A 26,225-nucleotide genomic window follows, 5' to 3' on the forward strand; every position below is an offset into this window, starting at 1 on the left:
ATATTGTACTGTGTTACATGTTTTTAAAGCTTGAATTGTTTCTTCTCTGTAACTTTTCTCTTGAAAGGAAAGGGGTGTGTGTGAGTTTCTTGATAAATTTGTTTTTCCCTTATTATAGGGCCTCCTGTGGCGACCTCCACTCCAGCCTTTAATGGCCTTGGTCCTCCAATCCATGCCTCCAGTCCCAAGGTCATTCCAAAGTCACGGCCACAGAGCAGCTCAGAACCCTCCCCAAATCAACCAGAGCTCCTCCCAGAGGAAAACTTTGGTACATACATATAACTTAAGTTTTTTTTTTGTTTGCAGTCATCAATGTTTAGTAAATCATGATCCATGATAACTATTTTTATTTCTCAGTTATCTAGAAAAAAAACTCACTGACACTAGAAATCAGATGTAATTCAAATTTAAATTTTGAATGTAGATGGTTAGAAAACTATTACAAATAAATACATTCAAGATGTAAATTTTTCAGAATTGTTTTGAGTAAAATCAAACAGTTTATAACCCCTCTTAATATATATAAAAAAAAAGAGCATTACCATTTACTGACCCTTCAGTGACCTGACCTTGGTTGTTGGCCTCAGTCTGATAAGGTCAGATCAGAGTTCAGAGGTCAGGTATTGGGTCCTCATTTTGTAATGTTGCTCAGATGTGGTGATTTACTGTAATTTTTTTTAGAGGACACAGATCTTTGGAACAACTCACTAGATATAGAGAGCATAGATCCATTCAGTGAACACACAGCAGCGGAGGGGGCAGGCAAAAAACACCTTAACAGAAGTAAGACACTCTATACCTCAGAGTCCAGGGGGAGAACTCCTACAAAATCATCCTCCTCAGGGCAAAACCGACCCAACACAATGACCAATCACTACCCTGTCACCAAAGCAACGGGTCAGTTACGCCAGGTCACAAGTTACACAGGTATCAAATCTATAATGAGTGTAACAGAAAAGTACATGCTGTTAATGGGTCAAAGAACCATATTTGGTAAAGGCATATTCCTGCCTCATAATATTAAAATTTTGAAAATCTCTTGAAATAAAAACAATTTCTGGATTTAAACAGACCATGAAAAGTGCTTAAACAGCAAAAGGTCATGGAAAAGTACTTAAATTTACATGTTTATCAAGTACTTGAATTTTTTCTATGGTACATGATCTTGAGCTGCTATAGAAGCAAAGATTTGAAAAAAGGGAAAGAAAAAAATGTGTTGATTTACTTCTTATAAGTGTTTTGTTGACTTAGAAAATATGGAAGAAAAACATAAATGAGAAGCTAAATGAGCTAAAGAAATTTAAAAAAAAAAAAACCAAGCAGTATATTGTGTCAATTTTTTTTTTTTAAATGCATGATTGTATTGTCCAAAAGTGTTTGAAAAATGCAGGAAAATTCCCTTAAAAGTGCCAGAAAAGTGATTAAAAAATAATTTTGCTAGGCTGTACAGATCTTAAATTGTATATATATATTGTACATGTATTAAGAAAAAATAACAAAATGTATATAATTACGGAGGAAACAAATAAAAGACTTTCTTTTGTCTCTGACATCACAAACTGTTGTTAAAAAAAGAGGACAAAATGCTTCACACTCATGAATTTTTAGAAGAAAAAAACTCCTACTCTTGAAACAAATTCCATAACCAACTACAAAACATTGAATATCCTATATAATTATATTCTAACAGGGAATAAAATAAAGTATTAGAATACCACTAATAGGGTCAGAAAGGAATATCCTCTCTTTCACTAATAAGATAATTCAAATCAATGAATAAAAATGGAATATATCGCTCAATTTTTACAGCAGTTTCTTACATATACAGTCAAGTAACGGCAAAAACTGCTTCATCTAATGAACAGGTGTTTGGTTTGTTTTGCTTTATAAACTGTGAAGTGTTTATTTAAAAAAGTGTAACATGTTCAAATCCAGAGAATAAAAACTTGGTTAGCTATTAAATGAATTCCTTATATTTTAATTTTTTCTGTCATTAAGTTAAAAAAAAAATTCCTTCCAAAAATGCCTTCAAAATGTGCAAAATTTAAATGTAATGTCAAGCCAGTTGATATTTTTTTTAGCTCACCTGAGTTGAAAGCTCAAGGGAGCTTTTCTGATAACCCACTGTCTGGCATTCATCTGTCCTTCCAGCTTCTGTAAATCTGTATGACTAATTTATTGTAAACTTTTTACATTTTTGACTTCTCAAGCGCCACTGGGCCAATTTTAACCAAAGTGCCCTTGGGTTAAGGGAATCCTAAATTATTCAAATGAAGGGCCAAGCCCCTTTCAAAGGGCAGATAATCAAGAAAAGGCAAAAATTGGGTGAGGTCATTAAAAAAGAACCACAGGGCCAGAGATGAAACTTATTAAGTGAGAGCTTCTTGACATAGTGTAGATTCTAAATTGTACAATTCATGGCCCACTGGGATAGGTTGGTTCACAATAGTGGATAAAAGTTTACTTTAAAATATATCTTGAAAAATCTTCTCAAGAACCATTGGACCAGAAAAAATTCTTTAGGTTGTGTAGATTCTAAATTGTTAAAATCATGGCCCCTGGGGGTATTGTTGGGCCACAATAGGGGATCAGTTTTACATTGAAATATATAGGGAAAAAGTCTTAAAAATCTTCTTATTAAGAACCACTAGACCAGAAAAAATGAAACTTTTGTGAAAGCTGTTTGAGATAATGTAGATTCTAAAGTATAATAGAATCATTAATTTTCAAACATTCCTAAAATGTGGGGATTTTGTTTTTCAAGTTATGGATCCTGTGTTAGAGTTGACTTAAATCAAAATCAAATTAAACATAATGCATGTATATAGGGCAAGAATTTTCTTCTCCTTAACTACAGAGCTATGTTACTGAAGCATCCCCATACTGTGTGGATTCACAGACCTTTTAGACCAGGAAATGTAGTCACAGTTTTCATGGAAATGTAACAATGTTTTAAAAATCTTAGGAGGAACAGCTAGGCTAGAGTTATTTGGGTGAGCATTGTACCCATAGGCCTCTTGTTGATGGAAGTCAAATTGTGATGTAAGCAACACAGGTTATTCTAATTTTTCTATCCAGTGAATTAGCACATTACAAACAGCATTAAACTATTTCTCATTTGGAGGAGTTGCTTCATATGGGAAAAAATCTTGAAAATCGATATAGACTCCTGCACTCATACATACATGCAGCTTCAGTTCTGATCTTGTTTGTTTACAGATGAAATCAGTAGTGTACAGAAAAGAAGAAGAGTTGATGTCTGACAGCAATGTAACAGTTGTATAAACAGTCAAAGAGTGTGTTTATGTGAATTGACTCTACCTCAGAATTTGTGTGACTTTGTCAGAAATAAAATGACTGAGGTGAACTAAAAATACCTCAGAATATGTGTGACTTTGTCAGAAGTAGAATGTCTGAGGTTTACTGGTGTAGAAGATTACTACAGTATGTTATGTGTGTCTCTTTTGTCAAAAGATGAAAGTAAAATCTAAGATTTGAAATAACTTTATACTACGGTGAAATTGTAAAATTAAAGTAATATGAAAGAAAGATATAACCAACTTAAACCAAAGTCATCTTATTCAGTCAAGGGCATCATGGAAACAAGTTATTTTTGAAATAATTTGTTTCTGTTATTAAATGTCATTATTTTGGGTTATCTTTCCCTGATTATGCTTTTCTTCAGTAATTTATTCCTATTATTGATACTTCACTATTCATTATTGTAAACCTACTGGTATCTGGAAAGCTCTATTCCTGCTGTACTTGGGTTATATAGTAGTTGGAAAAGGTTCATGACAGTAAAAGTAATCTATCTTTAAGATTTAGCACACTGAAATTCAACAAATCATAACTTATTTCAGTAATTTCATCCCTAACCCACGTCACATTAGAACTCTTGCACAAAAATCTACAGCTTTGCACAAAAAACAATCAAATCAGTGAAGTAGCCTAAACAAGTTATTTTCAAAAATAACTTGATTCCATCATGCCCCTGACTGTTATTTGGATTTTGACGAAGTGCTTCCTACTCTGTCATTGAAGCACTACTTCTATCTCTTCAGTCTCCTAACATTTTAAACTGTGAGTGTGGTAGTAAAGACTGTTCAGTAACTACAAAGCTTTATATTTTAAAAAATTAAATACAAAACAATCGGGGAAATGTGTGGATATACTTGTGCTGAAAAATGGGACTTAATTGAAGGACTTTGTGATGGACATTTATGGATCAATATATGTTCAATTCATATTAATTCTTTTTATATATGTAAATGTATTGTAGTTTTTTATGTCGATTAATTTTAAGACCTTCTTATCTAATTTAATAAATATGATATTCATGAAGATCATCTAATGACAATGTCACATGTTCACATCCCTTGTGCAGTTATTAATTGTATAATGTACTTGGAGTATTTATTAATGTTATTTATATACATAAACTTGTCTTCAGTAAGTGTATTGCTCCAGAGGAACTTGTTTATAGGTGACTCTAGAATTAATTATTGTTAACAAATCACAATGTTAAACTCAGAAATGTTTGTTCTGATGTTAGACTACTTATGAAACACAGAATGATCAGGAACAAAAGTTTACATTATATATACAATAGATTTTAAGGATATCCACTCCTCAGCAAGGAACAATAACTCTTTAATAATTGAATTTTTTAATAATTGAATAAGTCTTAATATGAAGCTTGAAATTGACATTGTTTCAAGCAGCAATTTTCATAGCATGCATCCTTAAATATGATTCAAGATTCTTTGAAGTGTTAGAAACTGAAAGTATTAGGAATAGACTATAATTGTAAAGAAAGGGTTTGTAAATTTGCAATTTTCTTTTCAACGTGGTGGTTAAATAAAATTGTGGTTGATGTATGTCAAATATGACTTTTTCAAGAGTCGTACATTTATCGCACACACCTAGATATAAAGTATTACATGATTATGTTGATAATCAAAGCTTTCATTAACATTTATAATCAAAAGAATGATATAATTTTGACAAATATCTATAGGTCATTATCACCAGTAATTTTTACCATATTTTTGTTTTGTATAAAACCTGTTATTTCTTTGAGAAGTGCTCTTCTTATAGATATCCTGTTGGATCTAGAAATGTCAAGGTCACTGAACTGCAGTTTATTTTCTCTTTATCCCATGAGATCTGATCTATGAGGTATAAATGGCTGTAACAGGAAAACAGCAATTTTTATTCTTTAGCAAATTACAGACATACAAATCATGCCACTTTCGCCTCTCCTCCTTTTTATCATTTTTTAAATCCCAAATTCAGAATACTTGTTTTTAGCATTTGTTTACAGGTGGTAATTTAACTAAAGGAATTTGGTTTTATAATGTTGACCACACACTTCAGACATTTTTAGCAGTAACACTGTGTAGTGTTATTACACTTTCACTGTTACCCAGTACACAATTCTAAGGAGATTATATTTGACTAAGTGCATGCTGTGACCTTAAAAGGAAACTACGGCTAACAAACTTTAATAAGAATTTGAAGTGGTTCTTCACTTTTAAGTGTTGTCTGGGCTCCTGCAGGGTTAAACACTAAGTCCTTGTCTGTGTATTATAAAGAAGGTCATCATTGTATTCAAAGGTATTTCATTCCTAGGTCAGCTTACCCAATTATGGGATTTACCCCCTGATTTTTTAATTGTGTGGAATAAAAATTTTGAGAAAAAGTTTGTTATGAGGATATTAGAGTAAGAAAAATTCGGTCACTTCACCCCTGTGGCCTTAAGAACCATCACTGTCTCCATCTGAAGCATCAGTCAGTGGCTGGAAGTGCTCGTGCTATCACTACAATGTAATCTGGAATTTTTTGTTGTTGTATAACTATATTAATTAACAAAGGGATTGATGTTATATTTAACGTCCGCTGTCGCACACATTAACACTCGGTGATCAGGGTAATTGTTTTATTTCAAGGAAAATGTTAGAAAGTTTATCTCATTGTAGCCTGATGTTGATAGGATTTATTATTATTGGATTGTTCTCTCTCTCACAAGGTAAGTCTCCTTATCTTTTAAAGTATGTGTTTAAATGTTTATTTGCTACAATGACATTTTGAAGTAAATGCAGTACTGTATGCTGGCTTTATTTAGCTTTCAATTGGATCGTCTGTTTGATTACAATAATACATATTAAATACTGGTTACATCTTTTGACCAAGATTTTTAAAATTCAAAAAATAATAATAATAATAATAAAATTCTCTTTAGAATTAAACATTTAAACAATTCTATTTTGTTCATATTGTATCATTCAACCATTAATAGCTGTTCAAGTTCATTTGCTCTGTGATATTTTTTTTTTGTTGAAAAATAATTGCGCAGAAAGTAAGTACATATATATACTGTAAATAGGTCAAGTGGAATTCTTAGTTGTTTTCATGCCCTTAATATCCTGTTTGTAGGCCAGTACCTAGCTCTGTCGAGCTTTGTAATTTTAATTAGGGAACCCAATAAATAACTTTGATTATACCCCTCCCACCCCACAAAGGAAGTTTTGCAGGGAGGTATATAGGAATCATCCATTGGTCTGTCTGTCATTCTGTCCATTTCTCCATGCCATTTTGTCCTGGCATTGTAAAGGATAATCCTTGGAAGCTCATTATTTAGATACAACCTTAGGTCATAAATAATCTTTGTAGTAATATTATTAGTACAAAGATTGTTTATGACCTAAGGGTGTGTCATGATCTTGACCAAGGTCATTCTGGCAAGTTCAAGGTCACTGGCAGTAAAAGTATTAAATTATTGTCCGGTCTACTACTTCTTTATGGAGAAATATTGGAAGTTCATACCTCATACAAAGGTTACTATGACGTAAAGGTGTATTGTGAACTTGACCCATGGTCAAATGCATTGTATCAAGTACAAGGCCACTTTTAGGAATATGTTTGATTCCTGTTCTGACCATATCTTCTAATGGAGAACATTAGAGGCTCATACTTATCACAAATACTGCATTTGACCTGAAGGCATATACTACCACCCAAGGTCAATCTAGCAAATTTGAGGTCATTGGCAGAAAAAGTATTTTTCTTGTCCAGTCTATAACTGGCAAATGGAGACTAATTGGAAGTTGATAGTTGACAGAGGGAGAATTGCATATGACTTGTGGGTCAGCCTTGAATTGAATCAAGGTCATTTTGGCAAGTTCAAGGTCAATGACAGATAAAGTGTAAAATTTGTGTCCTGTCTATAACTCTCTAATGGAAAAACCATTGGAGTTTATATTTCACATAAATATTACTTATGTCCTGAAGATGTCATGACCTTGACTCAAGTTCAGTTTGTGTCAAGTTCATTACTCTCTCATAGAAAAGTATTGGAAGTTGAAACTTCAAATTCAGCTGAAATTATGCTATAATCTTGACTAAGGTCAGTTGCCAAGTTCAAAGTCACTTGCAGAAAATTCAGTTCCATAATTTTCTAATGGAGATACATTAGATGTCCATACTTCACTCAAAGGCTACTTATGAGAGGATATGTGATCTTTTTTATCAAGGTCATTTTGGCAAGTTCTAGGTCATATTTGGAAAATTATATATGGGACTTTAAAAATATTGCAGCCTGAGGAGTAATTTTGTGAGCAAGCTCACAGTACCTCTAGAGCTGCTACCTCTTTTACAGCTGCTATAGACAAAGTACTACTAGAGACTTGCTGTCTGGAGGGGACGAAATATGCCACAGATTCCTCCACCTGTGAGGGGTACTCTCGGTCTGTCCCAGGGGTGAGGGCGGGGGACCAGCCAAGCTGTATGTCCATCCTTAAGGTCTGTTGTATGAAGCAGAAGCAGCGAGACCAATGTCAGAATGGGAAGTCAGACGCCGCGAGTTACGGCAGGTGTGCTGTCAGAGATGACATGTTTGGGTCGGAGCAGTACAAAGTAAGTTACAGTGTTAGTATGTGTGATAGCCGTACTTGGTACTTTTCTGGTGAAGTCAGTTGTTTATAACTTATTTGCTTAATTTAGGGGAAAATAATGGTACCAGTGTTCTTTGATTGGTGTATTTCTATGACTAAATTGTATGATAACATCCATCAACTAATATTATTTGTTTTTAAAGGAGTTGTTTACATTATAATATTTGCCGAGATGTACGGGTTAAAGTGTAACAACATTCCTTATGTTGTCACTGCATACATGTATACTGTCAGTTAGGACTAATCTGTCGTCACTTTTTGTTAGAAATGTTGTCACTGCTGTCAGTTAGGACTAATCTGTTGTCACTTTTTGTTAGGAATGTTGTCACTGCTATCGGTTAGGGCTAATCTGTTGTCACTCTTTATTAGGAATGTTGTCACTGCTGTCAGTTAGGGCTAATCTGCTGTCACTCTTTATTATCAATGTTGTCACTGCTGTCAGTTAGGGCTAATCTGTTGTTGTTTTTCATTAGGAATGTTGTCACTCTTTGTAAGGACTTTAGTCACTCTCTATTAGGAATGTTGTCACTGCTGTCAGTTAGGGCTTATCTGTTGTTTTTTTATTAGGAATGTTGTCACTGCTGTCAGTTAGGACTAATCTGTTGTCACTCTTTATTAGGAATGTTGTCACTGCTGTCAGGGCTAATCTGTTTTTGTATTTTATTAGGAATGTTGTCACTTCTCTCAGTTACAGCTAATCTGTTGTCACTCTTTGTTAGGAATGTTGTCACTGCTGTCAGTTAGGGCTAATCTGTTGTTGTTTTTTATTAGGAATGTTGTCACTGCTGTCAGTTGGGACTGATCTCGCGGTCCATGAGTGGAGACTGCTCACTGCTTCAGAAGGAGAGCTTTGGGGGACCATGTGATGCCATGTTCAAGGAGTGCTGCCTGGGGTCATCTGCACTTAACAGTAAGGCTCATCTCTTCCACACAGTGTAACTGTAAACCAGTTGTTATTTTAATATGACTTCTGTTTAGGATTTATTGTGAAACTTGCAAATATTTCTCACATATAAATAATAAAAGAGTTTGTAAAGTATCTTTTTATCATAATTCTACAGATTTCAGTGTAATATAAACATGGAAAGAATCTTTATGTGATAGGGTAATTTAGTTAAATTGAAATTTAAAGATTTCATGTATTGCCCCCACATTCATATAGCTTTGAGCCTTTCTACATGTTTTCTTCAGTTGCATTAAATATTCTATCAAGGCCTAACTTATAATATTGAGTACAATTTTTACTTGTTAATTATTTTCAAATGTTAGGTACAACAGCTGTAAATGATATTGACGAGTGTGCACTCCACAGCGGCCATATTTGTGGACAGATCTGCGTAAACACGATCGGTAGTTACCGCTGTGAATGTAACTCTGGATACACGCTACACTCAGATGGCAGTACCTGTATTGAGAATGAACGTAAGATTGGAAATATTTAGATTTTTTACTAATATGTGACAAATTAGGACATTTGTGCAGATAGTGTGGAATTTCAGGACAATTTTACAGATAGTTTGGACTTATCAGTGTCACTGAAAAACAACAAGATGACATACCCTGGTATTAGTAAGCCTTACCAATACATGGTGTTAGATTAGACTCTGTAAATTGGTTTTTAATCCGGACATGATACAAACAAAAAAATGGATGCTTGGATTGGTATATATTTTTGGACCTATTTTGGTTGTAAATGATTAGAATACCATTAATAAATTTCTAAAATATTATGAAATTGTAAAATTTCTATAATGCTAAAAGTCCACCTTTCTGTAACTATCCTTATTAATCTATACAAATTTTTATCGCCTTAAATCCCACTATTCAGCTATTGTGAAACTTTGAATGAAAAAATTAAAATCTATGCGGTTAAACTTATTCATTCTACCTATATAAACATGACTTAAGTTGTTATTTTCAAGATTTTTGATAAAAGTTTGTTGTATCATCTGTCATTAATGATATCTCTTGCTCAGGTGTGAAAACGTCACTTTTATAAAGTTTTAAGTGATATAAATATAATCATATCACTTTCTAGTCAAAATGTAATAGAAATGTTCTTGTCCACAGTCAGGTTAAAGTACTCTGATACAATGATTTTATTGTTAGAACATTTGTACTAATTCATGTTTCTTTACATTATTCCCCGCTAATCACAGACCAAAGAGTGTCACTAATCTGGTGAGAACATATTGATAGCACTTTTATTGTTTTAGCCATCGGCTGTGAGAGGTATAATCCCTGCCAGCAGCGTTGTGTAGAGGATGAAAATGGGGTCAGCTGTGCCTGTAACCAAGGTTACACACTACTGGCAGACGGAATCAACTGTCAAGGTCAGTTAATACTTTGGGATTGTGTAAGATTTCAATATCTTTTTGAAATGATAATTTTACATTTGTTTGAATATCTTTTATGAATTCAAAGTGAAAAGTACCCAGTACAGGTAATTATAAGTGATGTGTTTTTTTACATGAATACACAGGTATAGATGACTCAGCATGTGTATTACATGAACAATGTTATTTCTTTTTGGAATATCCAGATATTAATGAATGCACCTCTGGGACAGCAAATTGTCCACAGGGACAAGGATGTTACAATCAGGAGGGAACTTATAGATGCCGGCCCTGCCCCCGGGGCCAGGAAGTGGACCCTGTCTCCAAGGCCTGTCGGTCTGTCCCAAGGTGTACCACTGGGTACTTTTATGACAGAGTAGCTGGGTCATGTGCAGGTAAAGAAGATAGTCCAGAATATTTAAATCATTGGTTTTCATACGCCCGTCTTAAGATGGGATGTATTATGGTATGGCATTCATTTCTGTCTGTTTTGTCTGTTAGCTTTTTTGTGTCATTTAGTTATAGTTAAATAATATTTCATTCAATTTATTGTTTTGTTTATTTATATGGAGATGAATGGTTGCATTCATTACAGAAAGAATTTACATAACCAGCGTACACCGGTTATATTTATTTTTTTGTGCAAAGTTGCACTGTTTACACATAGTTAAATCATAATGAGACATTTTGAATACATTTTATGAAGTTGATTTCACTTTGTCATTTTCTGACAGACATTGACGAATGTGCCACTAAGAGGGACACCTGTTTATCCTCACAGAGGTGTGAGAACACTGTAGGCTCGTTCACCTGTAGGAGGATCCTGGGCTGTGGGACGGGCTACTCTATGATGGAAGAGACTCAAACCTGTAAAGGTAAGCAGAGGGATTTTGTTCTCTATAATTCAAAGACTTTTTTAACTTTCTAATTGAAAACCCTTTTGATTTTGTCCCCTTTACATTAGAACATGGTAACAACACACAAAAGTTTACCAGGTATTTTCCTAAGTTTCAAAAGTTGTCAAGCTAAATATACTGTTGAACTTCCGTATCTCGAACACAAATATCTCAAATACCATGGATATGTCGAAGTGATTTGGAAGTCCCAACCACTTATTCTTTAAGTATTTTAACCTCGATATCTCAAATCATCGGATATCTCGAAGTTTTTCCTTGGTCCCATTGAGTTTGAGATAACGAGATTTGACTGTATTGTAAACATATGATGTAATTTTAGACATAGATGAATGCTTGCTGGGAACACATAATTGTCCCTCTGGTTATGACTGTTTCAACATGGATGGTACATTTAGATGTCAAAAGCCAACTTGTCAAAGAGGTCACCGATTCTCCACATCTACAGGCCAATGTGAGCCGATACAATGTCCGCGGGGCAGGGAACCAGACTCTAATGGAATGTGTGTTGGTATGTAGTCCAACCCCAGGGTATTCTACTGAATGAGGGGCTTGTCATTTACAGTTATTTCTGTTTGTCTTAATGAATGATCAGATTTGAAAGTGAATAAGCTCTGATTTAAATTCAACATAATATGAAACTGAATAGGGCAAAAGAAGAAAAGCAAACTGTAGATAATTATTCACTGGACATTTCATTTGCTTCCTAAGATACTTCTTAGCTTCATTTTCTTCTGTGTAGATTATTGCACACTGTAGATAATTACTCACTGGACATATACTTGCCGAGTTGTTCTTTATAGTTGTTCTTTATATAGCTTTTTTTCTGTGTACAGACATTAACGAGTGTCAGCAGCCCGGGATCTGCCCGGCCTCAGCTCGCTGTGTCAACACCTACGGATCCTACCGCTGTATACCAAGTACTTCCTGTCCTCAAGGTCATCAGGTCGATCCTATCACTAAGGCCTGTATAGGTAACTAGGTCATCTCCATGGTAACATGGTTCAGGTCACATTCATCTTTGCTGTTAATCAAGGCTGATTATGCACATTAATTCATGGATTCTTTAATAAAATGTTAAACTTTGAAAATGTAATTGTGTTTTGAAAATATGTGTGTTTTAGACATTGATGAATGTGCGAGGGGAGTTCACAACTGTCAAAGTGACCAGGAATGTGTCAACACGGCAGGAAGTTATGGCTGTACCTGTGGGGAGGGGTACAGACGGGATTCTCAAGGTCGCTGTGAAGGTCAGCAGTTTTTCCATCATTATATTTTTAGAGGAGTTAGTTGCTCTGTGATCAATAGAATATGTCTAGCGATGGAAAGGTTGGCAATTTGTATCAGAACAGGTTATTTTAACCTGTGTTTTATGTTCTTAGACAAGGCACTTAATTTGCATTGTTAGATGCCACTCAGCTTTATATAGGTATCAGCCTCGGCTTGGAGGAGAGACACAACTAAACAAGTGCCGTGTTCATTTGTAAGCCACCTCAGCCTTAGTTCCATCAAAACCAGGAGAAAAACATATTGATGAAATTAGCTTCCTTTTCTTTTAGCTGTATTTTGCACAGCATATTTCAGAGAAATTTTTCAGTTTTTTTTAAAGTACTTTCTTTGGATTTAAAATTGAAAATGATGCTTTACATTTTAGATATTGATGAGTGTGCATATGGCAACATCTGTCCGTACAATGGAGTTTGTGAGAACACACCTGGTAGTTACAGGTGTAACTGTAACTCGGGTACAGTGCTCAGGGGCAGGACGTGTGAAGGTAAGTCATGCCCATGTGTACAGGTGTAACACAGGTACAGTGCTCAGGGGCAGGACTGTGAAGGTAAGTCATGCCCATGTACTATACAGATGTAACACAGATATAGTCCTTAGCGGCAGGACTTATGAAGGTATATCATGTTCATGTAAGACAAGGTTAAGTCTAATGATACTATTTGTGAACAACAGATTCTTATGTATATAAGAAGTGCATTACATAACATTGCATCCTTTTTTTTGCAGATATTGATGAATGTGAAAGCAGAAACGTATGTGAACAAAACTGTGTTAATATTGTGGGATCCTTTGAGTGTACATGTAGGTCAGGCTACAAACTCAACCCAGACAAACGCACCTGCTCAGGTAAATAATCTACACTGGTCCTCACCTGTTGTCAAGTATATAACTGTAATTATTTGGTCCTAGTATTAAGGTTTACAATTTCTATTCTTCCTTGTTATATTGAGTATATTATTGTGCATCATCTTGAAGTATGTATCACAACTTGTTAAGTATACATTACAGACATAGATGAATGCCAGTCGTACTCCCTGAGGGGTCGGGTCTGTGGAGGGGCCTGTATTAACACACCAGGGTCCTACATGTGTACGTGTCCCGATGGTTGGAGGACTCTAGGAGGAGGAAGGTCATGTCAAGGTCAGTTAGTAAGATTCATACATATAGGATCTCCCATGATTTGTGGTTGGATATGATTTTTATCCAACAAACTGTGTTTTATCTCCGAGCCTTGGTAAGGGGATAAAAACATAAGAGTTGGATAAAAATCATAATCCAACTACAAATCATGGTAGATTTTTTTATCACATGTTTATACATCACTATCAATGTTTTGCACTGTTTTTATGTATGAATTTACATTATTTTACTTATCACTTTCATGCAAAAACCATTGGCACATCACAGAAGTGGTGTAGGAAAATGTGATAAAAATACAATGATTAGATTAAAATTTATAATTTTAACTAACTGAAATTCTCATTTAGAAAAAATGTATTAATCAGGCCTGTAGCAGGTAATAATTTCCTGGTACTCTAAATATTAGTATGTAATTGTGATACAGTATATTCTTGATATTTGTGTGACAATTAAAGGTGTACTATCTACTGTTTGTATTTCTCTTTGTTAGTGAGTTGGTTGAGAAAATGATCTCCAATGCAATATGTTTATATACATATATAAAGTTTATTGACTTGTATTTGATTAATGTAATCATATAGCTCCTCTAAACAAACAATATATTCACCTTAATCCTATAAGAATTTTGACCTGCCACAGTCAGTCACAACAAATTTAAAAAATGCTCTGTTAATTTGCTGCATTTATGTAATATACAATTGTACATGAAAATAAAAGTATATTTTTTGGTCATCTTATGTAATAAAGTACCATTCTATGGATGTACATGTAATATTCTCTAGATATCGATGAGTGTGCTGAGGGGACGTATCGCTGTACGACCCCCGAGTCAATGTGCTTCAACACCCGGGGCAGTTATAAATGTCCCCAGGTGACCTGTCCCCCTGGCTTTGTCAGGACCCCTGTAGGACCTCGCAGAAACAGGTAAAGCCTTGTCAGAATAAATCAATTAGCCTCTTTTATTTCTTTTCAGCATCTGAGACTTTTATTGCTAAAAGCAAATCGACCTTGACTTGATGATATATTTCCTCATATTATGGTACAATAAAAAAACGCTCATAGTGAAGTGCAAGGGATGAAAAATTTGACTAAAGACATATTAATTTGCTATAAGTTAATAATATGTTTTAAAAACTACAGGGGATAAGCATCAATTTGATGGAGCGTGAATTCATTATAAGCATGTTTATTATAAATGTGCTTTACTGTATTATTCACTCTGGATCCCTTTGTATAAAATCGGTACATTTCCCAGGCAGAAATTATAAGGAAAAATCATAAAAGTAGGAAGCATTAACCGTATATTATGTCATTAACTTTTTTTTTCAGTGTAAGATGTAAGCGTACGTCCTTTACCTGCCAAAGAGGAGACGTTCAGTGTTTGACTGCTCCTATCTCTCTGTCCTACAACTTTCTGTCATTCCCATCAAACATCAAGATACCAACAGATTTATTTGCCATGTCAGGACCCCAAACTTCTCAAAAGCAGTTTGCTTGGAATCTCAAGGTCATCGATGCACGACCTCTCAAATCGGGGGTCATGGCTGTAAACAGAGGATACTTTGACCTCAAAATTAAAAATTCTGCCCAAGCCGTGGTATCCTTGAACTATCGAATCCCTGGCCCACAGGACGTGGAGCTAGAACTGACCATGCAGATCACTGATCTCAGGTCACGCTACACAGGAACCGCCGTATCCAAGATATTCCTGTATGTTACTGGTGACAGTGTGGTGTAGACAAAGGGAGATACATGTATTTGAATGATCACTGTTTACTTCATTTCAGAAATAATTTGCATGATTGTTGATTTTCACGATTGTTTGTACATTTACCCATGTTAAAATGGCGTCAATTGAATTTCTGTTGTATGTATCCAAAAGAGGTTTAGCAGTCTGGTAGAGAGTAAAGTGCTCATTTAATCAATAAGACAAGCTATGTATAAATTTTTGCTCATTTTTTTTTTCATACAAAATCTACATTACTCTGTATTTTGCCTTCCTGAATCAGTTATTTTTATTATATATGTGTGCAAGTCTGTGTTCATCAACTACATCTTCATGCATGCATGACCTGTTAAGAAATAATATTTGTTTGCATTTTCTTTTTTTTTTTTGGAAAGTTTTGAATAAAAATTATCAACTGGTACAGAGAAGTATTTGATTTTACTAACAGTCTACCTTGATATGAATCTATCATAACATTTTCCTTGTTAGAGTCTGAATCGAGATTGAGACCTAATGAATATTTATGACATGGGATGCTCGCCCTAACCCATGGGATCAAGATATATATACCTAGTCCTACACCCCACGGAGATGCCAATATTTTTTAATTGTGCTGCTCTTGACAAAACAATTTTCTGGGACATAATTTATATAAACTATATCCTCAATTTTGGTACCATCCTAGCCCCTGGGATCTGTCATAATATTACACTACATGAGAACATTAGTATAACCAGTTATGGGTCTGGTGTTATTCTCAACAAGAAGAAATTCAAAATATTGTGTAAAAATTGGTCATCAATTGCATCTTCACAAGGTCATCTTTGCTCCCCATGGGGGAGTGGATGGAAAACACTGTAAAGATGTGTAAATTGTGGCCCCTTCCTAGCACTTTAGGTCATTTAAATCTTCAAGGATACTTGCATATCAATATGCCTAGTAAATGTATGCATTGTAAGCTTTGCTATTCTTATTATAACAAGATTTCTCTTATATATTCTTATATTTAATGTCAGCCCCCTAAAAGACAAATTCATATCTACATTATACAAGAGAGCTTTTACACAAGTTTTGCCTTTTCTTCATTTTTACCTTTCATTGATATTTTTAAATGACCCCCAGCTTATTTTCAATATTTCCTAATTCTCTCCCCTTGAAAAAGGATGGATCTTCCTTTGAAAAATTAATCTCCTGCATCCAAGGATGCTTTGTCAATTGTGGCAAGTTTGGTAGAAATTGGCCAATAGGTTCTAGAGAAGAATTTGAAAATGAGACAAGTTAACAGATTACACAGAACAGACAGACAATGGACACTAATCATAAAAGCACAAATGAGCTCAAAATATCACTCAGGAATACACGACTTCCCATTGATACAAGTACTAAAGAAACAAATTATTTTTAAAAACTGTGCTTTGGTAACTTTCTAAACCAAATTTTCTGGTAGCCATAGTACATTGTTATATCTGGGGGAGTTTGTGATTCTAATTCACAAAATGCCTTTTCAAATTATAAGAAAGAAGTGAAAACAAATGTGAAAATATATTCTATTTTCCAAACAAAAAATACATTTAATAATATATCAATATTCATACCAAACAGCAGTTTCAATCTGCCAAATGAAGTAATTTTACAAATACATCTTTACAACAAAATTATAATGAAAAGGCTAAGAAAAGCAATATATAATCTACACACAAACAATTGTATGGTAAAACAAGTCACAACCTGCAAAATTTTAAATCAAAATTTTTAAAACTTATTTGCTACAAAAATAACATGTATTATGCATGCTTCAAGTAGTAGTTTTAAAGAAGTTTGGAATGTGGATATTTTCTCGGACTGAAAAAAATTAAATCTAAGAAAAAAAGCAAACATCTTTTTCTTTTCCTCTTTTTTTTAAATGAAAATAAATAAACTGAATGAAAATTATATGCTAATAAAATACGATTAAACCATAAAAGAATTATTTACACATTACAGTGAATGATATGATTATGTGGAAAATATGATGTGTACAAACCAAAATACAAATTTTTAAATCAAATAAGCTTTTAATCATTGTACAGTTTCAATTCAGTCTTAATGTATAGAAATGATTTGAATGACAATGCATCAAAAAACAGTTGTTTTTTAAGGATTTTGCCACGATTACTTACAATCAATCTAGATCACGTAAAATTTCAACAGATCAACACATAGCAAATTTTGTTTGAAAATTCTTGCTTTCTTGAAAAGAAAATAATCTCTTTGGTTTCAATAAATTAAAAATACAATTTACCCGACTACTAAAAGGTGGTAGTGATATCTTCAATTTCATGTAGGGTTTAGAGGAAAACATTCAAAACAAAAATTAATTATACACTACAATGATTTTAAAGTATTATACATATATGTTAACATGGTTAATGCTCATCATGTCATTTAGAATGTATCAATAGACTAAGAATAAAAATTGTATGTCAAGAATTGTGTAAAATCTTCCATCACATAAATACATAGAAGAAAACAAGATGGTGTGCTGCTTGACTTTTCCCCTAAGATGTATACTCATGTATTTTGAAGAAAAAACCCAAATAATTATTGTCTTCTTTTAATTAATTTGCTCTAAGACTATGATGATATTTAAGTTTGTGATAATTTTTAACCATTGTTAACAATGTCCTCCGCCCCCTACAGTCTGATGTCATCAACGACCTCTGACCCCTGGTCTGCAATGACTGTCTCTGTAATCACAGGTTTCTCCTCAGCAGGTGTTATATCAGTGAAACCTCCATTTGTAAATGAAGCTAGAAAAGAAAATTGAAGAAATATAAATGAATCCATCTACATGAGGTATGCCAACCTTTTATTACTTCCTATTATATTTTATTAAAAACAAAAGTGATATATTGATAATAAATCCATTTATATCAAACAAATCCACAAGCCACATGTTAAGTATTCCATATCTTTTTTTTTTAAATTAAAAAAGGGGAGATGAAGTCCACAGCAACTTTGTCTCATTAAGTGTACCAACTAACAGGGAATTTCTAAGTGCTAAATTTTAATATTTACTGGTACTCAATATAGATTATTAATCAATTCTCTATGAATAATTCCAAAAAGAGGAGAAGAAAATGAAGAGATCTGAAAACAGTGGATGTCATCAAATAGTACACACACTTTTGTGTTATCTTTAGCATTGATATAATGTCCAAAGTAAAAACTGAAAATACCTTTGTCAGTTGAAGGTTTCAGTTTCAAGTAATAAACAAATAAAGGTAAATCATAGATGTCTAGTACTGAATTAAATAAATACAGTTTCATGGAGGCCCTGCGTGGAATCCGAGGGCACAGAGCCTTAACTCACAACATGCCGTCACACTATCAAACAACTCTACATCTCATAAAAATTTTTCATTAATTTACTTGATATCATTATCTATCCTTTAAAGCACTGCTTTTTAGATTTCTTTAAATAATCTCTGAAAAATGCTCATGACAAGAACCTACCAGAACGATATCGGATTTATGGAGAAAAAAAATAGCTTAAGAGAGGGACATTCCTTCCCACATCCCCCTTTTCCAGTAATCTTGTGTCTGCCTGAACTAAATTTGGACTTCCTACTAAATTTTGACTTTCTACTAAATTTGGACTTCCAAAAGCATGGAGTTCAAACATTTTTTTCAAGACAGTCATTTAAGAGTGAAGTGAACATGCTGAAGATATATGTGTATTGTGCAGTCATCAAGGCTTTTCTAGAAAAATCCTGATACTTCTTCAATCTTCATGCATGAATACCATTATAACAGTAAACTGCCAAAATCATACGATGTAATATAAGTAAACATACAATGTGTGTGCTTATTTTAGAGGGACTCGTATTTTGTCGTTGAAACTCATGAACAAAATATCATTTCAAGTCTTCAATTTATATTAAACACAATATCATTTCATCAATTCATGGATTATAAGACTTTGAAATTCATGAAAATATTATAGCTGTGCTAAGTAATCAATACATAAATTTTGCAGTAATTTAATGCCCTGTTCACACGGAGAGTTTAATTCACAGTAAATTAATTCGAAGTAAACTAATGCGAATTAGATTGCGTTCACACGAGAGCTAATCCAAAGTAAACTAATGCGAATCAAAATTATATTTCTACAGTAAGGCTATTTAGTAAGCCTATTATGACGTCATTTTCAAATCACGTCACATTGTGCAGAGCAGATAAATAATGTCATAGTGTCTGTACACATTTTATTGATCAACATAATTTTCTTTTGTTTTCCACTCAAAACTAGCACAAGTTACTATATCTAACAGACATGTGGTCTTTGACTTAATTCTGTCCTTACGCATGCGTCAAAATTTAATTCGAATTAGCTTCGCTTAGCGTTCACATGGAGCTAATATGAAGTAATTTAATGCGCAGTAAACTAATTCAAATTAAACTAATTCGCATTAAATTCTCCGTGTGAATGCGGTTCAAATTTAATTCGCAGTAACTTATGTCTAATTCGAATTAAACTCTCCGTGTGAACAGGGCATAAATAAACATGCATAAAGAATGCGACGTATATACATTCATGCATTTGTACAAGTAGAAACTTTGCAGTCATTCAATCCTATTTTAGCGGCAAACAGGCAGTTAATGTAATTTATCTTCACATGTTCAGTGGATGTAATCATTTGGTTTGAGAACCAGTCAAACAATTGTTGAACGGCAATCACATGACATGCTGGATATAAAACCACAAGCAATAAAAATACATTTAGTAGAGATTTAATAAAAAATCTGAACATGCTAAAAATGTAAGTCAAATGGTGAATTGTCAAAAGTTGGCAAAGCTTGAAAAACAAAAGGTTTAAACATATAATAAACATGATAAATGATTTGACCTTTAAAATTGTCATTTGATATTAAAATGTTGTTGAAAATATAGTGTCATTCAAGTAGTGTAAAAAAAATAGCTAGAAATCTTGGCTATAGTTTCAAGATTAACAATACTCATCATGAAAAAAAAGAAGACAATGAACTGCTATCAAATTTATACGCTAAGGAAAAAACAGAAATGTTGAGCCTTAGTCAAAATATGGGCTATTCAGATATTGAGTTGTGCTAATTAAGGAATAGGAAATGTTATCAATAAGGAAAATGTGTACGAAAAATAAATCTGTGATAAACTGTAGAAAATTAAAATGTCTGACCATTTTTTTTTTTAAGAACTGAATTTAATAATTAACAAGTTATGCATTAATAAAGATTTTTGGGTTCCCTTATTGAGATTTATTCAGGTGTTCTTTGCACGTTTGATAATTTGAATTCTGATACAGCCATGATAAAGGAAGTAGCTAGTCAAGATCATATACCGTAAATCATAAACACAATTACTGACAAGAATGTCACCTTATTTGTAAATCACACATTTGTAATCATTTAGATCTGCCTTAGTAAAGTTATCATTATATTCTGAAAAACATGCATTGAATACAGAAATATTCTGACACACTGACATGCTGTTGAGGCCTCAGACAATTTTGGTTAGTAGTAACAGTAGAAAAAGATGGTCGACTCAAGGTATCCTTGTCAACCATCAGAAACTAAACTACACATGCAGGTTTATAATTGTTAGTTGTTCATAGAATTAGTATCATGTCATACCTTTTTCTAGATAATTTTTTTTTACTTTAAATCTGCAAAAAAATAAGCAATGCACACAAGTACTCCAAAATTTACATATGATTAAATTTCTCCATTTTTAACTTGCATATTGTACATGTTGTAAGTCACTACTTGTATCCTTAAACATGTTAAAAGACATAACTACATCTAACCAGATAATCAGATAATGTTCAAAACAAGAGAAAAATCTGAATTAATATAAGATTCATGTCCTTTACCCATATATATTATATAGGAAATGATTTTTTTTTTTTATAAAACTTTATCAATGCCCAATTTGCCGTGATTGAATTTTTCTGAAATGAGAATAGATATAAGCTACATTCCCACACAAAAAAGAACACTACTGATACACTGTACTGGTATATATCATAAAATATGTAAAAGAATCTCTTTTCTGAAAGTTCTATTTTAACATCTCCATCACTGCAAACTGAAATTAACCCAAATATATATATGTATATACAGTTTATGCATCGATCTTGGTTCTATAAGACATAAAATTCTTTTTCATTTATTAATTTACCATCATTCAATCATATTTCTATAGATATACACTTTGAAATTTGATATTAAATGATTTATTTTTGATAAATTAGTTACTTATCAATTTCATAAAAACCATCATTCATCATGATCAATTTCATCAACACCATCATTCTTACGAACCAAGACAGATCTACATGTAACACTGATAAATATAGAATACTTGAAACACAAGAAGATAACAAACTTTTGTTTGATACTTACATTTTTGTTTGCGGTACTCAGATTTCTGTAGGAGGTTTGCCTGTTTGGCAGCCATGATGAACGCCAGAGCAGCGAGAACAATGGCATCAAAGACCAGTACTATAGAGAGGATAAACGCCCAGCGGACCTGACACTGTCCGACTCGATACTTCCCAGCATCCTTACCGCACGTCCTTAGAACCATCGCATCATCCCAGCCATTAGGGTAAATAATGCATCCCAAAGCCATGCACACACCTACAATATACATATATTAAATACTATGATCAGTAAATTATGTTTGTGATATATAGTTCTGCCTTCATTATGTGTCTACATGATCAATAGGTTTGACCAATTTTGTCCAAAAAAAGAGTAATAGTCTTATTAAAATCTTACGTCCTGTTGTCCTATATACCCTTGAGTGCCCAGTCATCACATCATGTGTTTAAGAGAGTATCTTTGCTAAGTGGAAGTTTTCATTTTAACTGACACTTAAATTTCAATCAATTAAGTGGTAGTTAAATGAAATTTTACTAGTCATTCCACCTGACCAATATTTTAACTTACAGTGTACTCTAATTTACTATTTATTAAGAATTTCATATTTTAAAGCAATTTATCAAAAACATATCATCGAGACATAAAGCAACCCAGGTCTATGTGGGCCATATCTGATTTGGACCAGTGGTCAAGCACATACAACTATAGGACCTTCAACCATATATCCACATATCTGATCTATACCTGATTAATTCTTAAGTACCACAACTCTGCTTGCGTTAATTTATACAACAATTTTTGGTTACGTCGATAGAAATAATTTCATTAGAAAAATTTCATTTCTCCCCCCTTCATTAGAATGCAATTTGACACACAAGTGCTTTAGTCAATAGACATCTTAATTTCCTACAAGTACTCCTTAAAGGACTTATCGCATGATCTTTCAAAAATCGTAATTTTATGAAAAATATTATCTAGCTATAACCTTATTTATTAAAATACTGAATACAATAAACGTTGTTGACAGCATATTTTAAGAGATATGGAGAGCTGAAATTCAAATACGGCAATATGCATATTTCAGTCGGATTTCGGCGAAATACTGCTCTGACGTCATAGGCGACAATTCGGTGATAGAGAGATGAGAATATGCACACTATTTACGGAGTTATCAACAACAAATGCAGCTTAATTACGAAAAATGCTGAAAAAATGAATTCCTTATATGCTTTTCAATTACTATAGAACATTAATTAGTTCTAAGGTATAATGCTTTTAAGATATTTTCGTTTTTTATTAAAAATATTTAGAACCTGTAGCTCTAATTACGGCAATGTTTCGAGATCGGGAATTTACTTTTCAAGATCGCCATCCTTTAAAAAACATATAAAGACTTGCATAAATTAATGTTATATACAAAACGAAGAATAACAAAGTTATATAATGTTTAATTTGTGAATCAAATAAGTTAATACACTTGATAAGATGACAGATCAAACTGCACTGTTATGGCGAGTTTCTTCGTCTTCGCTGCGTCTCCCTCGCTATCGTCGCTGCTATTTTTACAATGTTAACAGATTTTTTCTTGCTGACAATTCTAGCATATAAGGTTGAATATTCAATTTATATCGATAAAATAAGTGATTTGGTCGTCCACAACGCAGAAAATTCAGGTTGTATCGCGTATATTTTAGTAAGATTAATGAAGAGCTGATCAGCCATTGTCGCCTTTGACGTCACAGGGTCACGTGATCGCTATCTAATTAACTTAGATTTTTAATTCAGGGGTTTTCATTTGAGTCAATAATTGGTTAATTACCGCGATTTATCCACAGTAAAAACACACAATTTATAAATTGTGGTCATAAGGAACGTAATACGCTTTTAATTTCAAATAATTTAGAAACATGCGATAAGTCCTTTAATTAAACAGGTCTATGGACCTGCAGGTCTAACAATGGAAAGATATACAAGGGTGATAACTTGAAGTTATACTTAGAATTATCTAACTGCGTCTCGGGACAAGCCCTCAACACAGTTAGAATATGTCCCATAGAGTTGCAATGTAGCAAATCAAAGTGGATCTGCTCCAAAATGATTTTGAAAAATAAAAAAAGGAGACGCACTGAAAATAACAACCAAATTAATCATCATGATCATAATTTTAAACAGTTTTGAGATTGTATATGCCTTTTAACCTAAAAAATAATCTATATAAAGAAGAAAATTCAACTCGATTTCTCAACGTTTTTTTTCACTTCAAATTTACACGCCATGTTGACATTTGGAACTCTCTGGATTGTTCATTGTAAATGCACCAAGTTGGAGTTATCACCTGTGTTTCTTTGCTACATTGCCAATACAGGGAATGAATTCTATCGTTAAACCAAGTCTGTCGGACAATATTATTATAATGATAGAACGTTCTATCTAATTCGAACTAAATGCATATACTATGACAATCCAGAGTGTGCTGAATGTCAACATGGTGTACATGTAAATTTGAAACAAGTAAAAACTTTGAGAAAAGGTGTTAAATTCCTCCAATATATAGATAAATTTTTGGGATGAAAGGTATCCACAATCTCAAACAGGTTTGTTATTATTAATTTAATAGTTAATTTCAATGCAACTTCAATTATTTTCTCAAATATCATTTTGGAGCAAATCTGCAATTTTCTGCTTCATTGCAGGTATATGCAGTGTTTGAAACTCACAGTGAATTATTTAGACATGCAGGGCTGACTGCTAGTGAAAGTTGTCAGCCCTGCCAAAACTCTATACTAGCACGAGAAAATGAAACACTTTTTATAAATTTGTTTTTAAGCACGATAATGTGATTGGGGCATGATCACCATAACTTCTATCCTGAATCTATAGGCTGTCAAATTCTACCTCTTTGTTTGTTTCACTTCAGGGTTCAACACTAACATTTTTAGGCTTTAGTCTGGCCAGATTAGTGCTTCTTTACTTTTACTAGTCCGCACGCGATTTTATGAGTCCATCAAAAAAAAAACAGGAACTACGATCTTGCTCCTGATCTCGTTCATTTTTTTCTCTATACATTACATCCAAACGTCCGACATCTTTCTTTATGTGTTATACTAAACTATGATCGCTAAAATGTTTAATTTCATACCAATCAGTCCTAAAATTAAGCACCGAATTGACTTGAAATTAACTTCCCGCCACGAAGCTAAAAATATATGTTGGGTTTCCCAGTGAAAGTTGTCGAGAATCTAACATCGGTAATTTATTTATTTTTTCCAGAAATTTTTATTAGTCCGTTCGGACTAATTAGCCACAGATTTTATTAGTCCGAATGAAAATGCATTAGTCTGAGACTAACAGACTAACGTTAATGTCGAACCCTGCACTTAGCTAGCGATACTGTTAGTTGATTTGAGAGAAATTTATCAAAATTTTAACACATCCAGTCAGGCATTGATACGTGGAAATCTGTTCGTCCATGGCAAAATTTGTGCATCACGGGCAGTCGGGTGCACAGTTATTTCAAACAATGGTATATGGGAGGCATTCTACCTGTGGTGGGGGCCTGTACCAAGACACATTTAGATTATTCTAAGTACTACTTAGAACAATTGTACACACTGTAATCCCCACCAACCCTCCTAACTTACCTAAAACTTGTTCAACTACTAGTAGTTAACAAATTGATCTCATAAATAACCACTTACATCCAATCGCCTGTAGAACTCCACAAATTCTCAAAACCGTGGCTGCTTTCAAGAAGCAGAACAAAAGCAGGCAGACGACAGAAAAAATAAACAACAGGTTACATAGACCAACTAGCATGCTGGCAGCACGGAAGGAATCGTTAGTGACGGATGTAAAGTCTAAGAAATCTCCCCGACAGCTATATTCTCCTCCCACCTGAAGGCGTTCACAGTATTCATATAGACCGAAAAACCCCACCCCTGGGGATGTCTCCGTATCCCCTAGCCACTGGGGTTGAATGAATGCCACAGCATTGAGGATCACAAAACAGGCGGAGAAGATCGCCCAAACGACAGTCACCACGCGACAATTCCTCCGATAAGTCAGATGATGCATCCTCTTGTACTCAGGCAGGTGTTCCGCCTCCCGATCCATCGTGGTCAAGAATTTAACTTAAATTATTCAACTTCTTTCCACGAACTCCAAACGACTTTTTGTTTGGGTGAGGTATGAGGTTTCTTTACTTCGCACAAAGAAGAGTTCCCCTAACCGGTTTGACAACTCAGTGATCTATAAATAGAACACAGGTGTATTGAATAGAATATTTGCGTCAAATTCGGCTTTTTTTATAATCGGTTTAATTATAAAGACACACATAACATGTTGTACATGATTTATATCTCTGCCAATACCCAAAAAGTCAGTGTTACTGACAATTAACTGTTTTGAATACTCATCAAAAAATGCCTATTGAACCACAGGTGCTTCAGGACGGACCTCC

General features: G+C 33.7%; 2 protein-coding genes across 3 annotated transcripts in view; one reads left to right on the top strand and one right to left on the bottom strand.

Moving 5' to 3' along the window:
- Positions 1-15,789, top strand: part of LOC133195570 (uncharacterized) — a 37,018-nt gene extending 21,229 nt beyond the window's left edge. Inside the window, exons 9-22 of the mRNA XM_061331454.1 lie at positions 119-268; positions 682-927; positions 9,225-9,377; positions 10,172-10,288; positions 10,498-10,686; positions 11,026-11,166; positions 11,528-11,716; positions 12,042-12,179; positions 12,330-12,455; positions 12,860-12,979; positions 13,222-13,341; positions 13,504-13,635; positions 14,418-14,559; positions 14,965-15,789. Coding sequence (XP_061187438.1) covers positions 119-268; positions 682-927; positions 9,225-9,377; positions 10,172-10,288; positions 10,498-10,686; positions 11,026-11,166; positions 11,528-11,716; positions 12,042-12,179; positions 12,330-12,455; positions 12,860-12,979; positions 13,222-13,341; positions 13,504-13,635; positions 14,418-14,559; positions 14,965-15,373 — 2,372 coding nt within the window. The 3' untranslated portion in view covers positions 15,374-15,789. The remainder of the gene's footprint in view (positions 1-118; positions 269-681; positions 928-9,224; positions 9,378-10,171; positions 10,289-10,497; positions 10,687-11,025; positions 11,167-11,527; positions 11,717-12,041; positions 12,180-12,329; positions 12,456-12,859; positions 12,980-13,221; positions 13,342-13,503; positions 13,636-14,417; positions 14,560-14,964) is intronic.
- Positions 15,790-16,894: 1,105 nt separating this feature from the next.
- LOC133195563 (LHFPL tetraspan subfamily member 3 protein-like) lies at positions 16,895-25,971 on the bottom strand. 2 transcript variants are annotated; one of them, XM_061331448.1, is made up of 4 exons: positions 25,465-25,971; positions 21,785-22,021; positions 21,014-21,045; positions 16,895-18,150 (listed from the first exon to the last, which is right to left on the bottom strand). In XM_061331448.1, exons 1-3 carry the CDS (start codon positions 25,877-25,879, stop codon positions 21,035-21,037), a joined length of 663 nt encoding a protein of 220 aa, XP_061187432.1. In that variant the 5' UTR covers positions 25,880-25,971; the 3' UTR covers positions 16,895-18,150; positions 21,014-21,034. The 2 variants fall into 2 exon arrangements, with proteins under 2 accessions (XP_061187432.1, XP_061187431.1); XM_061331447.1 differs by lacking the exon at positions 21,014-21,045.
- Between the last annotated feature and the right edge of the window lie 254 nt (positions 25,972-26,225).

Source organism: Saccostrea echinata, unplaced genomic scaffold (assembly GCF_033153115.1).
Source record: "Saccostrea echinata isolate AGI-Se365-2 ecotype Australia unplaced genomic scaffold, CSIRO_AGI_Sech_v1 ptg000029l, whole genome shotgun sequence".
NCBI lineage: Eukaryota > Metazoa > Mollusca > Bivalvia > Ostreida > Ostreidae > Saccostrea > Saccostrea echinata.

Excerpts from the sequence above, each read along its gene's own strand:
- LOC133195563 (XM_061331447.1), bottom strand. The coding sequence starts at position 25,879 with ATGGATCGGGAGGCGGAACACCTGCCTGAGTACAAGAGGATGCATCAT. Across the intron at positions 22,022-25,464 it reads AGTTCTACAGGCGATTGGAT|GTGTGTGCATGGCTTTGGGA; the intron begins GTAAGTGGTTAT and ends TGTATATTGTAG. Across the intron at positions 18,151-21,784 it reads TGAGTACCGCAAACAAAAAT|CTTCATTTACAAATGGAGGT; the intron begins GTAAGTATCAAA and ends TTTCTTTTCTAG.